The sequence below is a fragment of the Nannobrachium achirus genome (genome assembly GCF_963921795.1).
Source record: "Nannobrachium achirus genome assembly, chromosome: 8".
Lineage (NCBI taxonomy): Eukaryota > Metazoa > Chordata > Actinopteri > Myctophiformes > Myctophidae > Nannobrachium > Nannobrachium achirus.
Window position 1 is genome coordinate 56590415 of NC_137817.1, and position 24396 is coordinate 56614810.

At 46.5% G+C, this 24396-nt stretch overlaps 1 protein-coding gene across 1 annotated transcript; it reads right to left on the bottom strand.

Annotated features, from left to right (window-relative positions):
* Positions 1-764: 764 nt before the first annotated feature.
* On the bottom strand, positions 765-24184 carry spred3 (sprouty related EVH1 domain containing 3; the record flags this gene model as incomplete). Its single annotated transcript, XM_080732012.1, has 6 exons — positions 765-1787; positions 4706-4864; positions 18615-18676; positions 20749-20917; positions 21852-22017; positions 24174-24184. The coding sequence occupies 6 exons, from the start codon at positions 24182-24184 to the stop codon at positions 765-767; spliced, it is 1590 nt and encodes a 529-aa protein (XP_080588138.1).
* Between the last annotated feature and the right edge of the window lie 212 nt (positions 24185-24396).

Consider the following 24396-nt stretch of genomic DNA (forward strand, 5'->3'; position numbering starts at 1 on the left):
CATTCACTCACTCGTTCCTTCCCACAATATGAGTCTGGACTTTGGGCTATAGGCAGCTTGAGAAGTGGGTGGGAGTACTTGCCTTGACAGACAGACTCCTCTAACCAATCAGTGTAGCAAAACATCTGACGTCACAGTGCAGCCAGTCGGAAGAATGGCAAACACATCTTTTCGGCCAATGAACTCCGCTAGCGCATACTCCTGTTCCTTTTTAATTGTTGTAATTGATTCCAACTCTGAAATAACTGCACTTATTGCTTGTTTTATCGTTTCAGCGTTAACTGTTACACTTGTTGCATCGAGGGCAGGCATTGTTGTTTTGAAAATGCCACAGCATGTATTTTACGTCGCCAAAACTCACCATCTACACATGGACCAATCAGGGGAAGCTTTTCACTTGTTGTGCGGACAGCAGTTGAAACGCAGTCACTGATTGGCCCCGGTCATTTTTTGATTTCTCATACTCGGTGCCTATAGGCCAAAGTCCAGACCTGTATTTCAGGGGTTCTCTATTTTATTTCCATATCTTCGCTGTCGGGTGAAAACCCTGTATGTCCAAAACCGTTCGTTTTGCATCTATCAATTTTAAAATGATTTATAGTGGAAAAGAGCCAAAAGAGGACAGAGGAAGGCCATGTGCGGGGCTTCAAACGGCCACATCAGAGCACTGCCTCCCCCAACAGCTAAGCACTGCCATCCTCACAGGTCCTTACAGGTGCCGTCTCTCTCTCTGCTCCTGCCGCCCCCCTCCCCCCAGCCTGGCCTCATCGGACCGCCTTGTGCTTCCCGCCGCAGCAGCCGCATCGCTCCCCGCACTGCAGGCACGCGCGCAAAGGCAGGTAGCAGCACATGCAGGGCACGAAGAGCGACAGGGCCAGCAGCGCCAGCCAGCGGGCACAGCAGAGGGGGTGCGGGTGGCCCCCCAGCGAGTCCTCGCACGAGCAGGGCTCCCAGAACTCGCCCTCGGAGTCCGACATACAGTGGTAGAGCAGGCTCTCCGCGCACCACACGCAGGTCCACTGGCGCAGGCAGTGCAGCGCGGGGTCCGGCGCGTCCCGGCAGCGGCCGCGGCCGTTCTCCGATGCGCTGAAGACGGAGCGGCAGTAGACGCAGCGCGACGAGCACGAGGACGAGCCCTGCGGGCAGGGGCTGTCGTCGTCCGGGGAGATGGCCCCCGTGTCGCCGCCGCCGCCAGCCCCTCCTCCCCCTCTCTTCCGAGTCCGCGAGCGCGGCGTGGCCAGCGAGGAGTGGATGCAGCAGGGGGAGGGCGAGCCCTTGGCCCCCGTCTCCTGGGGCGAGCCGGCGCCCGACGACACGCCCGACACGGCGGCGCCGGGCGCGGCCACGCAGGTGGGCGAGGAGGGCGACAGGCGCTGGTGGGAGCCCTTGCTGTCCAGGCTCACCGTCACCTCGCAGCCCGCCGGGCCCACGCCCGCCAGCTCCTTCTCGAAGCGCACCACGCACAGCTCCGGCTTGTCCTGCACCACCACGCCCCCCGTCAGACCCCCCACCATAGTCCTGGTGGCGCCCGCACGCCGGTAGTCCTCGTAGCCGCGCGAGCCCCACAGGTCCTTGCACGGGTCCAGGCTGCGCAGGTCTCCCTCCTCCAGCAGAGAGATGGTGGGCGACAGAGGAGACACCAGCGGGGACGAGGAGGAGGCGGGGGGTCCCGCCGCGGGAGGGGTAGTCGGTGGAGCAGGGGGAGGCGGAGCAGCGGGAGCCGGGGGATTCGACACGGCCGCAGTCGCTGGCGAGAGCTGCTGCTGCCCCGTGGGCCTGGCGTGGATCTGTGGGGAGAGGACGAGTCAATCGGGGAGTACTGGATAGTAGGGCTGTCACGATAGGACATTTTACATGATGATTGTCGCTCAAATAATTGCTTGTAGGCTTTGAAGTTGCACATGAGAGATAAGACACATAACATAAATATACAAAGAAATAACTGACATATTTGACAACAACTAACTGCGATTAGACAATTATGTAATACTAATACCAACTTTTCCTTAACTTGAATGCAGTATATGTTGAAAGAATTGCCCTCTCAGTGTTGAAATCCATGCCGTTACGCCACATCTCCAGTGGTATCACACACCAAAAATAGCCGACCTCCAAGCTTGTGAGCTTGGAGGTCTGCTATTTTTGATATTTCCACCAAAAGGCCATTTTAGAAATGTCAGCCCCTGCCTCTCTCACATTCTCTGCACGTCCATGGTCTAGTACCCGGGCAGGTGTTTGAGTGGTGGCAGCATGGTCTAGTACCCGGGCAGGTGTTTGAGTGGTGGCAGCATGGTCTAGTACCTGGGCAGGTGTTTGAGTGGTGGCAGCATGGTCTAGTACCTGGGCAGGTGTTTGAGTGGTGGCAGCATGGTCTAGTACCTGGGAAGGTGTTTGAGTGGTGGCAGCATGGTCTAGTACCCGGGCAGGTGTTTGAGTGGTGGCAGCATGGTCTAGTACCTGGGCAGGTGTTTGAGTGGTGGCAGCATGGTCTAGTACCTGGGCAGGTGTTTGAGTGGTGGCAGCATGGTCTAGTACCTGGGAAGGTGTTTGAGTGGTGGCAGCATGGTCTAGTACCTGGGAAGGTGTTTGAGTGGTGGCAGCATGGTCTAGTACCTGGGAAGGTGTTTGAGTGGTGGCAGCATGGTCTAGTACCTGGGCAGGTGTTTGAGTGGTGGCAGCATGGTCTAGTACCTGGGAAGGTGTTTGAGTGGTGGCAGCATGGTCTAGTACCTGGGCAGGTGTTTGAGTGGTGGCAGCATGGTCTAGTACCTGGGAAGGTGTTTGAGTGGTGGCAGCATGGTCTAGTACCTGGGCAGGTGTCTGAGTGGTGGCAGCATGGTCTAGTACCTGCAGTGTTGTACCCGAACGCGTTCAAAGAACGATCGTTCATGAACACGTTCATATTTTGGGCGAACATGAACTGAACGTAATTGTTTTCGCTTGATGAACGATATTGTCGAACGCGGTCATTCTGACGCCCGTGAACGGCGTTCGTCGACGTTCGTCGGCCGTTCATGCGGCGGTCCGCGCCTCCGCAGTCGTCTGTCCTCTCGTCTCTCTTTTCTCTTTTCATTCACATGCTCCAATAGCACGCACTGCACGCAGCTCCTCATGAACGTTGATATGCGGTGCTGTCTGCACTCTGCTGCTGCACTGTGAATCTCCTCCTCGTTACGTCTCGCAAGCCTGACTATACTTTGTCGTATGTGTGTTGCACGGCGAAAATAGCTGATCTGCAAGCTCACAACGCGTCGCATCCACGAGACAACGTGAGCTTGTAGATCAGCTATTTTAACCAACGCGGAAACATGCTGTGCGCGAGGTTTAGAAACGTCTGCCTTCAGCCCTTCACAATAAGGGTGCAGGAAGACTGGGCACTGGGCAGTGGGCACATAAATATTGTGGGCACCTCAATGTTAAGTTGGATGAAATTATTGCTGTGTGTGGTTCTATATGGGCTGTGTCAATAATTTTGACAAATAATAGCATGCAGCAACGTCTAAACATTTATTGCGACCGTCAGGTCGCACTTACTATCAAAACCTCCACAAACTGTGAGTCAGTCAGTCAGTCCGTCCGTCCGTCCGTCCGTCCGTCCGTCCGTCAGTCTGTCTGTCACACGTCACACTATTGCCCTGCTCATATCTCCGCAACCGTTGCCCCGATCCATGCCAAATTTTGCACACACACTCCTTGCCTGCCAAACTACAACCCCCAAGGACCCCCGGAGCTCCAGGGACCCCCAGGTCCCTGGGGGACCCCCAGATGTAAAAAATGACCAAATGTGCAAAAATGACCAAATGACCACCCCAACAGGGCTGCTCACGGGGAATTCCCGGGGACCACCGACTCCTGGTGCTCCAGAACGGATGCCAAAGTGGTGGCGCCCCCAGTGGAGGACCCCCTCCACTGCAGCTCACATAAAATGCCGTAACTCGGGCTAGGAGCGTCCGGGAGAGCCGGGGCCGGTACCTATTCGTCCGCCAAGGCAACACGGAGACCCCACCCCTCATTTCTCACATGGCCCTCTTCTAACGCCACCATGAGGCCGATTCTTGCAAAACACATTTTTGGCCACTGCTCCTACAGATTTTGCCCTAAAATCACACAAATCGTTATACACTATGTCTACACTCATGTCATCAACATGGATCTGTCCCATATAGCGCCACCATCAGGCCAATTTTTTCAAACACATTTTTGGACACTGCTCCTACAGATTTTGCCCTAAAATCACGCAAATCGGTACACAGTATGTCTACACTCATCTCATCAATATGGATGTCCCATATAGCGCCACCATCAGGCAGATTTTTTTAACCACATTTTTGGACACTGCTCCTACACATTTTGCCCTAAAATCAATATATATATATATATATATATATATATATATATATATATATATATATATATTTATTTATTTTTTTGAATAGCCAAAAGTATAAAAAGAAATAGGGTTAAAAAAAAGAACGAAAAAGAACTTAGTTAGTTCATTTTGGGGAACCATGAACTTTAGTTCAAAATATAGAATTATGAACTATGAAATGAACTAGTTCATTTTAGAAGTTCAGAAACTTGAACTTGAACTAGTTCGTTTTGAAAGTGAACTTTCCCAACACAGTACCTGGGCAGGTGTTTGAGTGGTGGCAGCATGGTCTAGTACCTGGGCAGGTGTTTGAGTGGTGGCAGCATGGTCTAGTACCTGGGCAGGTGTCTGAGTGGTGGCAGCATGGCCGGATGCAAAAGTGAACTCTTCTGGTCGCACAAAGCAGGCGGAGGACGACTCGCTGGTCACTATGGTGACGGGTTTGGGAAGCATCTCCTTCCTGCTGTTGGATGACGACTCACTTCCTGTATGGGACTAACACAGGCATAAATATGAAACACTAGATACCTCATCCGCCTCTGCAGTTCATTGTGCAGACCAGCTCGATGTGCCTAAAAAATATGGTGAAGCAGCTTTCTGCTTCTACGGACCGACAGCTTGGAATAAACTCTCACTACACCTAAGATAGGCAGCCTCTGTGGATAGCTTTAAAGCACAGCTCAAGACCTATTTCTTTACTCTTGCTTTTAGCTGCATTTTTAAATCCCTGTGCTGCTATTGAAGTCTGCACTGTTCTGATTTTTTCGGTTCGAAGTGAAGCAGTGAATCTTAGTATAGAATTGTCTGGAGAGCCGGTATGACAGCCGGTATAATAGGTTTTAAAAAAATATATAAAAAGTCCTGCTTGCTGGTCTCTTAGTTGTTTGTCAACTGCATCCCTCTATAATTATTTCATTAGTTGTTTGTCAACTGCATCCCTCTATAATTATTATCCCTCTATAATCATTTCAGTTCATTCTGAACTGAAATGACCATATATGGACATGGGACACACATTTTGCTTTTTGAAAAAGCCTATTCATTCTGGACTGATATTTTGCACGTACGGGACAGGAAAAACCTGTTCATTCTGGCCTGGAGTGACCATATATGGACATGAGGTGACATACATTGTGTTTTTGAAAAACCCTGTTCATTCTGGACTGAGATCACCATATGGTAATTAAACGGACATTCTGTTTTTGAAAAAGCCTGTTCATTCTGGACTAAAATGACCATATATGGGCGTGATACACACAAAGCCACTCATAGGAAGCGGTTTTCACCGCTTCAAAAACCTAGATACCGCACTCACAAGTGACTGCTTGCCTTAAAATTTCCTTCTTCCATCTACGTGTTTATGTCTATGCTGTATGTTATGAGAGCTGTACAATAACACTTCCTGTATGCTGTCATTGTATCCATACGTCCCGACTAAGCCCCCAGAACCACGGTAGAACGTTGAAGCAGCCTTCGCCTGGTGGTCAAACCTGGGGGTGCAGTTAAACGCTACTGCGTGTCCGACTGTGCGTGCATATGCTAATGCTACAGCGAACACTTCCGCAAAATTGGCCTCCAATTTTAGGCCAACTCTACTACTTCCGGCAGTCTTCCGGGTGCTTCACACACCACTGAGCAACTTGCATTGAAATGAATAGCTGGGGGCAGGGCAGCTATTCATATATTATATATTATATATTACCTCTATGGCCCCGACCGCTATGAACACAATACTGGCTTCCTATATGAGACTGACACAGATAGTCTCGTGTAGCCAGACGACTATTCCACAATCTCTGAATGCTATATAGAGTCTGGAACGACAGCTCCCGAATGGCGAGTATCGGAAGTAATCACTGCTGCACTGAACTGTAGTGCCATTGGAAACATAACAGAAGCACACTAGCACAGAAGAGTTCATTTGCAAAAACAGATAACTCCGTTTTTATAAATGTTCACAAATCCAGTTTTTTTATTGTGCACTCAAAGTAATATCAATCAAACTGAAGTTGGGTGGATTTGACTAAGTAAAAATGACTTAACAAAATAGATGTATCATAAAAAATTTAACTTTATTAGAAAATAGTTTTTCTTTTAATTTAAACTCATTTTTTTGGCAAAAACAGATAACTCCAACAGTCGTTTTTTATCAAAAACAGATAACTCCACTATTGATGTTTCACCATTGAATTTTGCCATATCGAGGACGCAAAAAGGATATCCAGAATTTTACAGGAGAGCAAAAACAAAGTTTTGACAACATACTTAAGTAGTCTGTACTTTTATAGGGGCCACATGTAGCCACCAGGGGGCACAATAGGGGACAACTCAGGGGCCCCTAGGGTGCTAAAGGTCCACCGTTGCTCCAATCTGCACCAAACTTGGCACAACCACTGTTCAGGGGTCTACCATGACAATAGTCACACCAGGGGCCACCTCACAGGCCACACCAGGGGCCCCAGTGTACCATATCAAGGGCCCCCGGGGGCCCCAGGGTGCCAAAGGCACACCATTGCTCCAATCTGCATCAAACTTAGCATGAACACTGTTTAAGGGTCTGCCATGACAATAGTCACACAAAGGGCTAAACCAGGGGCCCCAGTGTACCATATCAGGGGCCCCCGGGGGCCCCGGGGTACCAAAGGCACACCATTGCTCCAATCTGCATCAAACTTAGCATGAACACTGTTTAAGGGTCTGCCATGACAATAGTCACACAAAGGGCTAAACCAGGGGCCCCAGTGTGCCATATCAGTGGCCCCTGGGGTCCCCAGGTGCCAAAGGCGCACTGCTGCTCTGATCTGCACCAAATATGGCACAAACACTGTCCATGGGTCTACCATGACAATAGTCACACCAGGGGCCACCTCACAGGCCTCATCAGGGGCCCCTGTATATCAGGGGCCACTGGGAGCCACACGCCACATGGTAGACCCCTGAACATTGTTTGAGAAAATGTTGGTGCATAATGGGGCAACAGTGTGTCTATGGCACCCAGAGGCCCCTGGGGGCCACACATGGCCCCTGAGAGCCACACATGGCCCCTGGTGTGACTTTACTCATGGCAGACCCCTGAACAGTGTTTGAGACACTTTTGGTGCATAATGGGGCAACAGTGTGCATAATGGGGCAACAGTGCGCCTATGGCACCCAGAGGCCCCTGGGGGCCACACATGGCCCCTGGGAGCCACACATGGCCCCTGGTGTGACTTTCCTCATGGCAGACCCCTGAACAGTGTTTGAGACACATTTGGTGCATAATGGGGCAACAGTGCACATAATGGGGCAACAGTGCGCCTATGGCACCCAGAGGCCCCTGGGGGCCACACATGGCCCCTGGGAGCCACACATGGCCCCTGGTGTGACTATCTTCATGGCAGACCCCTGGAACAGTGTTTGAGACAAGTTTGGTGCATAATGGGGCAACAGTGTGCCTATGGCACCCAGAGGCCCCTGGGGGCCACACATGGCCCCTGGGAGCCACACATGGCCCCTGGTGTGACTATCCTCATGGCAGACCCCTGAACAGTGTTTGAGACACTTTTGGTGCATAATGGTGGCAACAGTGTGCATAATGGGGCAACAGTGCGCCTATGGCACCCAGAGGCCCCTGGGGGCCACACATGGCCCCTCGGAGCCACACATGGCCCCTGGTGTGACTATCTTCATGACAGACCCCTGGAACAGTCTTTGAGAGAGGTTTGGTGCAAAACGGGGCAACAGTGCGCCTGTGGCACCCAGAGGCACCTGGGGGCCACACATGGCCCCTGGGGGCCACACATGGCCCCTGGTTTGACTATCCTCATGGCAGACCCCTGAACAATGTTTGAGACAAGTTTGGTGCATAATGGGGCACCATCTTGGATCACATGGTCTAAACACGCTGCCCAATGGATTTATCTGTTTCTGCAAACAAAGAGCTATGTCACTTGTCTGTTTTTGCTACAAAACCTGATCTTTGAGGGCGTTTAGAATGGGATATATCTGCCTTAACAACAAAATTGATTTTATATTCTAATAAAACTCTAACTTAACTGTTATTTACAATAGTCATCTCATTTTTTCCCAAAATGGCTTTTATCTGTTTTTGCAAATGAACTCTTCTAAGTCATTATAATGAACTGTAGTCCCATTGAAAACATCACAGAAGCACATTAGCACAGACAGTCATTTGAGCGGCATATTCTTGTTATGCGTGTATGGTTTAACATTTGAAAACATCATGGAAGTAACACCAACAACCAACACCAGAGAAAGACAAAATAATGCCACAAAGAATATTGAAAGAAGACAACACTTCCAGTAGGACTTGTTATCGCTACTGCACCAAGGGAGCGGGTGCATCACATCCGCTTTATCCCATACTCATCATAAGACTTCCGTTGCCCCAGACTGTATGACGGGAGCATTTGCAAATCGCGGGAGTCAACAGTCTGGCCACGCGAGACTACAGGCTGTATGTTATTAGATCACTTCATTAGAGCTGTACAATAATAATCATTTTAATGTGGGCCCAGATTTAAAATAATAATGAGAGAAAGTATAGGCTACTCTGGAAATAAACTGAAACAAAAGTAATGTAAAGTAAAACCACAAATGCATTAAACCATGGTGAGAATAGAGGGTAAAAAAGCAAGGTTAATGGTAGGTTATAAGTTAATAGGTTGTAAGAGTTGATTAACCATATGAACGCTAGCATCCCTATCTGGGCTGAACATTTTGGTGAACATAGCCAAGAGGGCGAAGAGATTTGGTCTCTAGAGCAGGGGTGTCCAAACCTTTTTCAAAGAAAAAGGTTTGGACAAAAAACCTTTTTCGGCCCTTTTTGAAAAAAATCAAAAAGGGCAGACTATCTCCTGACAAAGTCAAATACATATGCATCGCATTTAAATGATTTTAAATTAACTATCATCATCAATATTTAATATCAATGGTCTTTTGTCAGGTGTGTGCTCTGAACAATTCACCAAATGTAACCTGATGTGCAAGCAAGGTACAAATTGCAATACAATAGCCTTTCTTTGACCCCTTCAGAATGAGACAACAGGGAACAATCCTGACAAATTATACTCTGGGAAAATGTTCTTGTTTGATGGTACTGGTGGGCCGTTTATAATACAATTTATGAATGAAGCCGCGGGCCTTATAAACATTTTCCTTGTGCCACATTTGGCCCCCGGGCCACACTTTGGACACCCCTGGTCTAGAGGGAAAAAGTAAGGAACCTAATATAGACCCCTGGGGACTCTGTTCAACAAAGTACAGGATTTAAGAGATTACAGGTCTGTGACCACTGGATGACAACGCCATCTATTTCGATGATGGAGACGTGCTAGAGACGCTGTAGGAGCTCCGGCTAGCGTTTTTTGACAGAGCACACTGGGCTCCTCGAGTAGAAAATAGTTCAGCATTTGAAGAGTAGTGGCAGTAATCAATGTCACTTATTTCGGCCGACCAATACAATATAGGCGGGACTAAGAAAATCTAAAAGATGGCAGAGGAGAGGCTGATATTAACTGTATGCACCCATCCTTCTCCCAACTGTGCACCGATCCCACCCCAATTGAACCTACAGTAGGAACAATAAGTGCTTCAATCAATGCTCGAATTGTCTGTGGCTTTTCACAGGCTTTAATGCGCTGTTAAACCAAACACTGCTCAGTCAGCTGCTTTTCAGCGCGACCTAGCGGTCGCTTCTTGGCCTTGGAGCGTCTTTGTATACAGTGTATGACAGGGTTCCCCAATAGGCGGCCCGCGGGCCATTTGCGGCCCGCGGGGGGCTACTGTCTGGCCCACACTAACCCCAGTAATAATGGTGGTATAAGAGCAGCATCAACACTAGTATATCGTTGTCGTTGTATATCGTTGTCGGGTGGAAATCTTGTATCTCCAAATGTGTACGTTCTTTCGCAAATCATACAAGGCCGTCGCACAAAAGTACTGAAAACAGCAGATCTACAAGCGTTGTGTGCTTGTAGATCGCCTGTTTTCACTAGTTTAAATCGTTTTTTAAATGATAAATGCAAAACAAACGGTATACAAGATTTTCACCCGACAACGACGATATCTGAACTGTCGCTGGAGTAGCGGGAACGCCACCGTCGCCCCCTGCAATGTTGTGGCCCTCGGCTTGGTACCCTAGACATAATTTGGCCCTTGGGGAAAACTAATTGGGGAACCCTGGTGTATGATATCCTAACTTCCTAAGCACTCCGCCATGCTAACAATGCTGCCACACCCACAGCCACAACACCAGAGGGAGCGCACACAACAATCTGATACCCAGCACAAAACTATAAGACAAATCTGGGTAAATTCTCCTTCTACAACACTGCCACCCAAGTGTGGAATTCCTTGACTACTTCCCTTAAAACATGTACCGTAGCTTGCTGGCCTCCTTCAAAACCACCCTGAAAATTCAGATGGTTATCACTTCTCCTATAGACAGGCGAGAAGTGAGCACCCCTCCCCCCTGTTCCCCCTACTCTGTACATACAGTATAGTGTTTTATAATTGCAATGACATTTGAATGTTTTGTTTTGTTTTTTTGTTGCTATTTGTTATGTCCATGAATTGAATACCAAGGACCTCCGATGTAAACAAGACTCTTGCTTCCTATAGGTTAGCCTCTCTAACCATTCAGACCACAATGGAAACTAGAAATGCACTCTGTCAAGGTGCCAACTTGCGTCTTGCGCACAAGTTGGCGCAAGTTGGTGCGCTCACCACTGACATCACCGCTTAAAAAAACCCTGATATACTAGTAAGACGCCTCAGGGCGAGGTTGCGCCAATTCTTTGCCATCTGGCCAGTGATGTATATCGGACCAGTTACCCATATATGGAGACCCCTGGTACCATTATGGAGATCCATGTACTGTATAAGGAGATATGCTGTGAGAGCCCAAACATGCTTACTCAGTTATTCGTTATGTGAGAGTCCTATGATGTCTATGACATCTGACATCATATGCCCATACATGGAGAGCCAGCCACACATACATGGGCTGTCTTGGCCATCTGTCTTGGCCATATATGGATTCTGTTAGTGTGGTATGTGGCCGATGTGGCCTCCATATATGGGCATTCCCATATGAAGTACTGTTAGATATGGGCATAAAAGGGATTCTGTTTGTGTGCCATCACAGTGAAACCAGAGTGGACATCATAGATCACATGAGACTGACACGGTATGTCCATATATGGGCAGTCCAAGACATGGGCTTAATATTGATGACATGGATCTCCATACATGGGCATAACAGGGACAATGGGTAGCACCGCTCAAATAGGGACAAGAACTGACAGCTACAGAGATGTTTGCAAGTCTGACTCACCTCTAGGCAACCACACTTGCAATTTCCAATAGCATCTTTCTAGTTACTTGCGCAAGCAGAGCGCGCAAGTACTGTAATCAGCTGGGTATGTATGTTGGTGTTTCCCTTTTGAGCGGTGGTAAACCGCTCCATAGGGTGGCTGTGCGTGTGTCTGTTGCCACTTTTCCTCAGCGTTTTGCCATAGCAATGTGTTTTCCTCAGCGTTTTGCCATAGCAATATGTGTGTGTAGCCATATTACATCACCAATTACATCCTAGACCTATATCCTAGTCTTCTTCCTCAGCGTTTTGCCATAGAAATGTGTGTGTGTAGCCTGTACACTCTAAAAACTGCTGGGTCAAAAACAACTCAACTTGAGTTATTTTTGATCCAACTCACGGGTCAAATAGGGACCAATGCCCAGTTTGGTTATTTTAACGCAAGAAATTTGGTTATGAATGTTGACCCATAATTTGGGTCAAATAAATAACCAAATTATTTGTTTAAAATGACCCAAGATTGTAGTCAATACAACTCAAGTTTTGGGTTGAGTGGGCTAAATGAATACAACCTACATACCGGTATGCATAGTCTGGAGAATGACAATATTAACTGACATTAACATAGATCAGAAATGTTTCAGGGTTCCTTCTCAGATGATTTGTTCAAAGTTTAGTCATTTCAACATAAAAGCGCAGAATTATGTATATATGCAACATTGTTGATACTACTATAATCAGAATAAGCAGCGCCGTGGTACTGTATGTACTGTATGGCAGCAGCGTGCTCCCTTAAATGCACAAATACATTTCGTTGTACTGTGAATGTACTTGTATGTGTACTGTTCTTTGAAAATGAGTTGATCGTTGACAAATGAAACTGTGCCTGTGTACCTGTACTGTATTGTTACAATGACAAATAAACTCTAATCTAATCTAATCTAATAGTTTAGAGAAGATAAACAATATAATCTCACATTTACCATGAGTTCTTCTCTTTCAGACTAGCTGGGGGAGGGAGCTCAAACCTAAGCTAACAGCCAAGCACTTACGGTTAGGGTTTAGGCTCAAATATTGACAATTCAAATTCAGACATATGACAGTCAGCTTGCCGAGACAGACACATGGATATGACATATTTCGCATTTTTAGCTCCCAATAGCTTAGAAAATGTCTCTGGAAACCTAGACAAATGCTTTTCCCAGCATGCTTTGCAAACAGGTTTATGGTGCCTGTCCCCTGATTGGCCCAAAGCTAGACCACTGACCCAAGTATATGGGTTACCACTAACCCCCAAAACGGGTCACCCCCAGATAAATATGACCTAACTCGAACAACCCTGGAATTGGGTCAAAATAATATCCCAATAACTCAAGGAAGGGTTGTGGCTCTGAGAAATGACCCCGAAATTTGACCTAACACAAATGACCCATGATTTGGGTCAAGAAATGACCCATGAGTTTTTAGTGTGTATTACATCACCAATTACCAATTGATTGAAGACGTTATGCAAGCACGATTTTTCTTTTGAGCGGTGGTAAACCGCTCCGTGTGTCTGTAGCCTTTTTCCTCAGCGTTTTGCCATAGCAAAACGTGTGTGTGTACATATAGACTCAAATCCTAGTCTGAGGACATTATGCAAGCACGACCACCGCTCACTTCACATTGGGTGTGATTTTTTGAAGACCGTAGCCCTGAAACGGCTGGGATTCTGGGAATGTATGTATGTAGGTGACACCTGTCACCTACAGCCAATGAGGGACCAGAATTCCTTGTGATGATGTCAGCAGAGTTTGGTATATAAGAGCGCTGTTGGTAATGTCTTCATTAACGGGCGAAGACATTAGGGACATGAGGCCAGCAGCGCACACCTCTTGGCGCGCTCTGCTTGCGTAAGTAGGCCATGTATAGACCATATTCACACCGCGGCCATCTTGGATTACATGACTTCCTGGGATGGCAGCCTGCATTACAAACCATTGTGAACAATGGTCCCAAAATATGAGTTCTATTCAACCATTTTCTTTTGACCAAATCGACAAATGGGCAGATGACAACAACATCCCCAAAATGATTAACACTTCGCCAGCCAAAATAGAATGGTTGTTGGTAGATTAGCCATGAAATTTCTATTATTGTATTATGATCTGAGACATAATATTATGTTTATAAACATGAGCCCGCCACCCCTCCTTCTTGGACGGCTCCGTTGTTTTTTTCTTTTTTTTCAATCCCCCGGTCGTTTGCTCACCGTGATTATCTGGATCTCCATTGACATAGTGTGGAGGTTTTGGCCAAGGCATCGTCTCCCCGTGCGTTTCGCGTGCACGATCCGTGCGCATATAATCCAAGCATATAATCCAGGTATGACTGAACGGTCGATGTGAGCACTTTGGCTAGCTTAGCCCTTATCACTCCAGCTATGCTAATGTAATCGTCTAAACAGTAAACGGACGGCAGCAAGGAAGCCTGAAGAAGGAAAGGAGCTGACGTCACTTCTGCTTCATGTGAGAGCAGCCATGAGCTATCGATGGACGAGCGGTGACTAGGGAAGGTTAGACGATCGCCGATTTTCGGATAAAAATCATTTATTTCGGTTTTAATGACCCAGTACGGTAAAAGACGGCGCGGCTGCGACACCCTTGCTCAGAAGTCCGGTATAAAACGGTTTTAATATTAAGAGGCTCCCCGTGGCTTGGAAAGGGTTAAATGGTGTGGTGTGAATAAGGTCTATGGCCTACTTGTGCACAAGGAGCAAGTTGGCACCTTGATAGAGTGAAGTTCTAGTTATGAGTTAATTTCATTAAGCGTCATGTGGCCATACTGTAGGTACCCCCTCTACATGTTTTATAAAACTGTGTTGCAGATTTTCATCGATTTCATAGATGGATTCATACAGACTTGTTTGACAGCACTGTCATCGGTCTGTTGGATTCATGTTAATGTGTTTTTTTTCAGACATTTAACCACTTAAATCATCAATACTTAGTAAGCTTGACCTTTCGCATTGTACTTGGTCTGCTCTTTTTTACCTCTACACCAAACCTATATGCCCAAAATAGCCGATCTACAGCTTGTAGTTCTGCTATTTCTCCTCAGAATAGGGATGTGAGGGTTGAAGTTGTTCATTTTAAAGAATGATCCTATCACAAAGATTTGGTGCCCCCCCCCCCCCCCTGTAGTAACTCTGTTGAAGACCCCTGGTCTAAAGAGTAGATTTAGCTGTAGAATCTACCAGGATTCTCTACCAAGGAACCCCAGTTCGATATGCATCAGGGCCCCGTTTGATACAGTACCATTTGTATCTCTGGGACCTCAATCTACAACGTGAAATCTCTTGTGTTCATTTAATGGAACCAAATGGACCTCAATTACAGGGGTCCATTTGGCTCCATCTGTGTACACTCTCTGTGTTACAGACCTGTAAGGGTCCATTTGGACCTCTGGTGGAATTTCAAGGTCTCTCATTAACAGCGTACAAATGGAACCAAATGGACCTGTTAGGGTCTATTTGGTTCCATTTGTATGCTGTTAGAGTTACAGACTTGTTTGACTCAATTTAGACCCCCATAGAGGAACCAACAGTGTCCCTGGAATCCACTTAGAACCACTGACCTAAACCATGCTTTACATCCATCAGCCAAGCCTTTAAATCTAAACCAGACCCATAGCCATGCAAGAGACAAACGACTAGAGGAAAGGTAGAGGCTCTATAACATTTCATATAATGCAAATATATACAAATCTCAAGTTTGACTACAATATCCATATGGCAAAAGGCATCATCGTAGATTGAAAATCTAGAAGAATTCCTGTGGTGTAACTGTAGCATCTTAGACCACATACAAATCATGGGCACGACAGAGGAAATCCTCACTGTCAACTGTTAGTATTGCCCTCCGTAGGGCTGTCAAGATTATGACATTTTACATGACGATTAATTGTTACTCAAATAATTGCGATTAACGATTTAATTGTGTATTTGCCGTTGACAATTACATTTCTGTTTGGCTTTTAGGCTTTGAAGTTGCACATGGCAGATATGACACATAACTTAAATATACAAAGACAACTTTAACTTTATACTTAAAAAGAACATTGATAGTGGAAATAGCCGATCTACAAGCTCACAACGTGTCGCATCGCGACACGTTGTGAGCTTGTAGATCTGCTATATCCACTACGTTTTGAAAGTGTTTGAAACTATATTAACATTTCTCAACATGGAAACGATTATGACGATCATGCAAAATAATTGCGATTACCTCAAATAATTGCGATTAGACGATTATGTAATAAGCCCTAGCCCTACCCATATTTTAACTCAGAGACATAAAATAAAAACCACACACATAGAAACAGCTGTGTTCACAGTGCATATTACAATCGTAATATCTGGCAGAAACCCTTTTTTTGGTCAATATTATGCAGCCCTACATACAGTATCAATTCAATCACACAAGCCTAAGACTCCAACGTCACTGGACCACACCAGCACAAATCAACTCTTTTAGAGGATTCAACAATGACAGTTTTTACACTAATATTAGTCTTAGGTAGCCAGACAACTATTCCACAATCTCCGAAGGCTATATAGAGTCTGGAACTAAAGCTCCCGAACGGCGAGTATCGGAAGTAGTCACTGCTGCACAGAACTCTAGTCCCATTGGAAACATAACAGAAGCACACTAGCACAGACAGAGTCATTATAATGAACTGCAGTCCCATTGGAAACATAACAGAAACACACTAGCACAGACAGAGTCATTATAATGAACTGCAGTCCCATTGGAAACATAACAGAAACACACTAGTACAGACAAGAGTCATTATAATGAATTGCAGTCCCATTGGAAACATAACAGAAACACACTAGCACAGACAAGAGTAATTATAATGAACTGCAGTCCCATTGGAAACATAACAGAAGCACACTAGCACAGACAAGAGTCATTCGAGCGGCATTCTTGTTATGCGTGTATAGTTTAAGAAAACATTTGAAAACATCATGGAAGTAACACCAACAACACCAAAGAAGACATAACGCTTCCAGTAAGACTACTGCACCAAGGGAGCGGGTGCATCACATCCGCTTTATCCCATACTCATCATAAGACTTCCGTTGCCCCAGACTGTATGACGGGAGCATTTGCAAATCACGGGAGTCAACTGTCTGGCCACGCGAGACTACACTAATATCTGCGATGAATGCATTTAGGATTACTCTACAGCTGTGTAGAGTAAACTAAATGCCCCAAAATGTTCACGTTCAAAGCTACAATGAATCCTTATTTTGTACAGTTCATGTCTCTCCCTTGACAAAGAGAAGTAATTGCAATCAGGGCCGGCGTTACAGGTGGGGGGTTGGGCAACGCCCCCTCAACCGGACCATCTCGCCCCCTCAGTCAAGACCGCCAGTTAAAAAAACAAACCTTCTGGATCTTGTTAATGAATTGCCTTCCTCAGCGTGTGAAGAAGGTGGTCAGCGGTGTTGCGTTTGGCACTCAGCATTACTGTATGGTTGGATTGGGGTATTCATCTTATTCCTGGCCCTCTCTAGGGAGGCAGCCATTGCCTTTTACAGAGGGCGCTAGAGAGTTTTTCTCTGTGTGCTGCTTCAAAAACATATTTTCACTTCCTCACAAGTCTAAGAACAAGAGATCCCAAATGAAAAGATTTGGGAACCACTGGTTTAAAAAATATTAGAAAGTAAGCAACTACACAATTTATTTTAAAGACACAAATTGCTTATAAGCAGAGATGGCAACACAGGTTCATTCAGAGCCCAGAATGCCAACTACTGACACTTTAATGCAAGGACACAGGAAACCAAATGATGTTTTTCAGGCCAGCTTTTTCAGCCTCCGCCTCTTTCAGGATATGAACAGGAAGCCCGGGGCGGGGCCAGGAATATGGTGAATAAGTGCCTGCGATATACGAGTGTCATGTCGAGGGGGTGTAGGCTACTTCCACATCAAGCTGCCTCACGCTAAGGAGACGCTAAGAAGAAGCTTCTTACCTATGGGCCACATGGCTCAGGAATCAATGTTTCCCAGGACTACTTAAAGTCAAAATGAAATCCAAAATACGTTTTTTACACTGGCTTAGAGCATAATGTAGTGATAATATGGCCATACCTAACACTGGATGCCCCAAAAATTGAAAGATTTGAGTATTTGTCATTTATAAATTAAACAATTATAGCCCTAAGCCCAGCCCAAACAGAAACGCCTTGCGTGATGACGAATATCAAGAAAATGTATAATTCACGGGGGCGTCTGGTGGCCTACTGGTCAAGGCGCATACCACATAGGCACCGCCACATAGGCATGGTTGCCGAGGCGTCGCCGGTTCGATTCCCGATCCGGACGACCTTTGCCGCATGCCACTCCCCATCTCTCTCTCTCCCTATTTCCTGTCAGTCTACTGTGCTATCAATAAAGGCATAAAAGCTGTGGCGGTGTCATCTATACTTCAACTTCAGCGACTCCCCGCAAGCCGCTGGTTCGAGTGTCTCCCCCCTTCCCCCGCCTCCCCGTTCGTCCTCTCCGCACAGCAGAGCCAGTCTGTAGCGCTGGCTTGCCTACTGGTCCAGCCAATCACAAGCCGCGGCCGACATCTGATGTCCTATGAACACCAATTTGTTTCCGTAGCCGCTGCCTTGTCAGTCTATAGCGCGACGCTGTGGTACTGAGCGCCGATCGTCAGCCCGCCAGTCTTTACATATTAAAGTCTTCAATGAGTTATGGCCTGCCTACTTTTTGACCGTCAAATCACATTCACCCAAATGCTCTGTGCCTCCTTTCTGGACCGTTTCGGGAGGAACTGCGTCACTATAAGGAAGTGGAGTGAGTGGAAAACCTGGCTTCATTTCAGCTTTAAATAAGTCCAGTGGCTTCAAACAGTTAGTGGTAAGAATAAGATACTCACAGCTTGACCGTCATCCTCGGTGTCTCCCTCTTCTGGCGTGGAGGAGGAAGGAGAGTCAGAGCCTTCATGAGATAATGACATAAAGAGAATATTTTCAGTATAATGTTCAGATTTTCCTTCTGACGCAATGCAACGGTTTCATCTTTCAGGTGCCACGGAGAAGAGCGTATGCAGGTCTGCAAGCCATCCTAACACTACAGTAGCCTGGAGCCAGCCTGTTCGCTCCGTTCCACATTTTGTATTGTCTCTGCAGAGACAATACAAAATGTGGAACGGAGCGAACAAGCTGGCTCCAGGCTAACACTACAGGATCTACAGGATTCCACAAGCTTGGTTGGGGGACTTAGATGAATACCTGTATGAATGGCAAATAAAATGGTGGATTTATAGGCTATGGCGCCTTTCTCCAAAGCACTTTACAATGTGCATTACATCCACAAATTCACACACATTCGCACACCGACGGTGGAGGAAACCGTGCAAGGCAGCAATCTGCTCATCAGGAACTCTTAAGCCTCGATCAGAGTCGGCTCCGCGGTGGAAGGCTATCCACTGCGGTGTAGTCTTTTTGAGTCATGAAACTACAACGTTACGTCATTCCTCGCGGTGAAGAGCTTTCCACCGCGAGTCCCGACACATCTCTCTGTTTTTACAGACAGACAGGCTCTTCACCCCGTTCACTGATTGGTCGACCTGGACCAGTCAGTCACAGTGAATAGGACTCCACCGTGACGGACTATGATGGCCTTCACTTATTTTCTGACTTAAATTTGCGGTGGATAGCTCTTCACCGCAGACTCTGATCGAGGCTTTAGGGGTTCAGTGACTTGCACAAGGACACATCAGGGGGGTGTAGTTGTCCCGATTTAAAATGAAGCAAACACGGAACTGAAAGTTCCTATGATTGTCCGCTAGTTGCGCTGTTCTGGCACCAGAAGCATCGTGTTCTCCATAGGATTCCATTCATTTGCCCCGAACTTTTACATTTGATTTTCTTACCTTAATAAACATTGTCATAAATACTTTATGGTTCCTGTCTCTAGTTTAAATCGTTTCAATCACCATGATTTGCATTTTGTGAAAATATGGTCCAATTTATGTTATATTTGATGTTATAGCAGGGTATGCAGTAGGAGGGGCTTGTGATCACAGGCTTTTGATGATTCTTCTTTGTGTGCTTTATTTTCGGCAAGCTCAAGACAATGTCCCATGTATCCCTGCGGTTGCACTTGACCGTTGGAAGCCAATAGCATTCCTTTGGTACCATTAAAACAATGATAGCGGCACCCATACAACGGCCAAAAATAAACGTCATTTCCTCAGCATACATGTAGAAAACCAATGGCTTTCCACTGTCCATATTTTTTTACAGTCTATGGGACACATCAACGTGAAGTCAGAAGGAGCCTGGGATCGAACCGAGATCCATAACGATTCCAAGATGGCTGCTCTCTCTCTCCTGAGCCACTGCCACCCCATGCACTCACGCGCATGTATCAAAACAGCGTCCAGGTTCTGACAATGGAAGCTTGTGATTGGCTGAACCGGAGGTAGGGAGCGCTCCGTTGCATTCGCCTGGACCGTGCGGAGGCGCCGATCGAGAGCTCACTCGTGTATAGGTTATAGGTAATAGGCCTACATGCGATGTTTCATGACATATAACACAAGAAATAATCATAAACATTGTATATTTATAAGGTCAAGTATTATACTTAATAATTGGGACATACAAGAAGTTAAGAACCATTATCATAGTTATAATAGGCCTACATTTTTGCAGTAGTTTAGGCATTTTGGTTTGATAAGGTTGTGGGCAGAACAATTTGTCCTTGTTTGTTATTTGACTATTTTTACTTTAATTATAATTAAAGACACTTCATAGTGAATTAGTGATTATAATTAATAGCCTATGTCATGATTGTTGTTATAGCTAGATCAGATTGTGTTTATAATACAACGCCGGCATGCCTCCGTCATCTCCACAGAAAACAAGCGCTCCCTCCTTGTTCCATTGTCAGAACCTGGACGCTGTTTTGATTCACGCCACTCACGCGTGACTGAAGCAATTTTCTTTCATTGTCAGGCAAGCCCCAACAGAACCACACAAAGCATGTTGTCCGTCGTACAGACCTACCTCTGTCCAGTTTGTCGATGACACTCTGCAAGCCTTTCTCAAAGGAGATGGCGTCGGCGGGGCTCTGGAACGTCAGGCCGAACTTGCGGTCCTCCACGCGCCAGTGGTGGAAGATGGGGTTCACTTTATTGTACACCAGCCCCCTCTGTATGGTACATTCCAACACCGGCTGCACATACAAAAAGAAGGGTCCATGAGAGGTCAGGAAGGAGACTCCCCCCCCCCCCCCCCTCACCCCCTTAAAGAAATCCACCGTTCATAAAAAAGGTGCTCATGTCTACAGTCATGTTGCTCAGATCAGGGGTCTTCAACGTTTTCAGGCCAAGGACCCCTTAGTTGAGAGAGAGATGAAGCAGGGACCCTAACCCACAACCGTTTCATAGATTCCATATAGTTTCATCGTTTGACAGCACGATCATCAGTGCATGTTGGATTCATGTCAATTTGTGTGTTCATTTATTTAACGACTTGAGCCGTCATTACCTAATAAACTTGACCTTTTACACTGTACTAAAGCCTCGATCAGAGTCTGCGGTGAAGAGCTATCCACCGCAAATTTTAGGTGGAAAGCTTTCCACCTCAAGTCAGAAAATAAGTGAAAGCCATCATAGTCAGTCACGGTGAAAAGGACTTCACCGTGACTGACTGGTCTAGATCAACCAATCAGTGAACGGGGTGAAGAGCCTATCTGTCTGATAGTAAAAACAGAGAGATGTGTCGGGACTCGCGGTGGAAAGCTCTTCACCGCGAGGAATGACGTAACGTTGTAGTTTCATGACTCAAAAAGACTACACTGCGGTGGATAGCCTTCCACCGCGGAGCCGACTCTGATCGAGGCTTTAGTCTGCTCTTTTTCCCGTCTACACCAAAACCTCTTTGCCGAAAATGTGCCTAGCGTTGCGAGGCGTTGTGAGCTTGCAGATCTGCTATTTTTGGCTACAGTTCTCAGAATATGGACACAGGACAAGGATTGTAAGATTTGGAGGACCCCCTGTAGTAACTCTGAGGACCCCCTAGGGATCCCGGACCCCCTGTTGAAGACCCCCTGGCTCAGATGGTGAGCACCAGGGGCGGCCAGCATAACACACCACGCACACACTCACTGCTCGATCTCGGAGCCGCTCGCCCCGCACGATGTACTCTCTCCGCCCCCTGCCGTCTTGACTCCGCCCCTTACATATGACCACGTGACTGAGGCCGCCGCCTCCCAGGGGCACCCAGCCGCCACTGGAGTCATCACGTGTCATCACCACCGCACGAACACGCACGCTGTGAGGGAAAGAGCAAGAGAGGAAGCCAAGCTCAGACCATTAAGACAATAAGCACAAGAGCTCTGCACGCACGGATGCACGCGCACACACACACACACACACGCACACGCACGCACGCACACACGCACACACGCACACACACTAACATAACATATTGCACATAATGCAGACAACAAAAAAAAACTCTTCCATAATATAAAATAATGCTGCAAATGTCAGTGCATTGAATGCATGTGACGCAAAAAAATGCATCTCTCTCATGCTCTGCCGAACTCACGTCAAATCCATCCAGAGAACACAGATTTGACAGGTAGGCCTATATGCATTGCTTTCTGATGCTGCAGCCATGTAGACATCTTTTCTCAGTAGGTGTTTTTTCCCCTCCCTTCTTCATTTGTGGCCATGTGATGATGGAGGTAAATCTGTTTTAATTGGGATGTGATGATGACCATTAAAGAAAGAGAAAACGAGCAAGATGCTTAGCTCGTCTTTTACAAATAATGCATCACCGATTCAATCATTCTGCTGCACATCAGTAGTATGGGCCTAAATCGTTATCTGCGAAATTTGCTTTTGTGAATAAAAGGAACTCTATTGTCATAGAGAGAAATACCTGCGAGTGTGTGCAAATCGTATAACGGAAATGGACCCTGTATCATGGGTCCATTTCTCCCTTATACATTTTGCACACAACTACAGCTGGATTAGCACAGGGTTTTTATACAGCGTGGTGAAGAATGGAGAGAATGAGCGAATGGGAGGTGGGAAAGAATGAGAGTGCGCGGTGTTTCCCCTCTCTCGGATGTATCAATGAACGCGCCCATTCGCCATCCATCCATCCATCCTTCCATCCATCCATCCATCCAAGGCCCGTTGCAGCTCCATGTCACATAACGTCCAATAGATAGAATATACCGCATTTGAAACACAAGCAAGAAATCCTATGCATTTTTTTTATCACGTTGAATTTGAATTGTTTCAATAAAAATAATGCTGGTAATACATGTTAAAGACGCCTCTCTCTCTCTCTCTCTCTCTCTCTCTCTCTCTCTCTCTCACACACACACACTCTCTGTCCATTCCGCCCCTGCACGGCACTCACGCACGCACGCGCGCACGCACACACACACACACACACACACACACACACACACACACACACTCTCTCTCATTAACACACCCTGATATCTGTTCCTTTTTTGTGAATGAATAGAGACAAACGGCGTTATTGGGTCTGGGGGGGAAAAAGCGACCGTCTATATCTATCCTATCTGAGTATCTGCAATATTTCAATAAAGAAAAAAAACAAATAAAACCCCACGATCGTGTGTGGAAAGGTAGAAAAAACGAGTGGGTGACACACAGGATGGAGAAAGAGAGACAGATGATGGGGGAGGGGAAAGGAAGAGAAGCAGAGGAGGGGTAGAGGGAGAGAGAGAAAAATCACATTTCATTCATAAAGTTTGGCTTTAAAAATCATAATGAAACCCGAGACACGTTGATAAAAATCACCAGCCTCCATCGCAGCCGCGGTGGATTCATGTACACAGTGGTGAATGACGCGAACGAAACGGCCAACTCGCCATATTTCTATACATTTTACACGTTTATCCAATGCTTAATACGACTTCGTGACTGTATAATTTTTTGTATTTATTTTTTGTTTTTTTCCCCCTCCAGCACGCGTTTATAGCTCGGAATGACAAGAAGTCTCGCCCCGTATTTGATATTATTTCGGATCTTTAAAGTGCCGATCGCTTTTTTCCCCCTTTGGTAGCATATAGTTCTAGGCTATGACTTAACATATTGATCACACATTATTGACATATTATGGATGGAATCTGTGGGTAAATGGAGTGCACACAGCAGCCCTAGCTGTTGATTCATCAAGACCACACACGCAACACCGTTGTTTTATTCTCCACGTATTTTTATTAGCCTTATTAAATTGAAATTAGCTATAGAGAGAGAGATTATGCTCGTTGTTATACTTGGATGCTGCATCAGTGACACCAAGCCTCGGCTCTAGAGATGCATGACTGGTATTCACGATGAGGTTGGATGGATGATTGAATTGATATAAAAATACATGTCACGATAAAAAAAAAAAATCTAAAATCAAACATGAAATGAAAATGTATAATCAGGACTTACTCGCCCTCCATGGCTTGGTGTTGCCCGACGCTCGCAGCCTCCGCTCGCAGCTCTCAGCCCCCCCCCCCCCCCCCTCCCACCCCCCCACCCGCCCCCAGAGCCCCCCACACCACACCACCACCACCACCCCAGCCCCCCCAACCCGCTCTCCTGTCCTTTTTATCCTGTAGTCGGAACGCACACACATACACGCGCGCGGCACGCATGCACACACAGTCACACA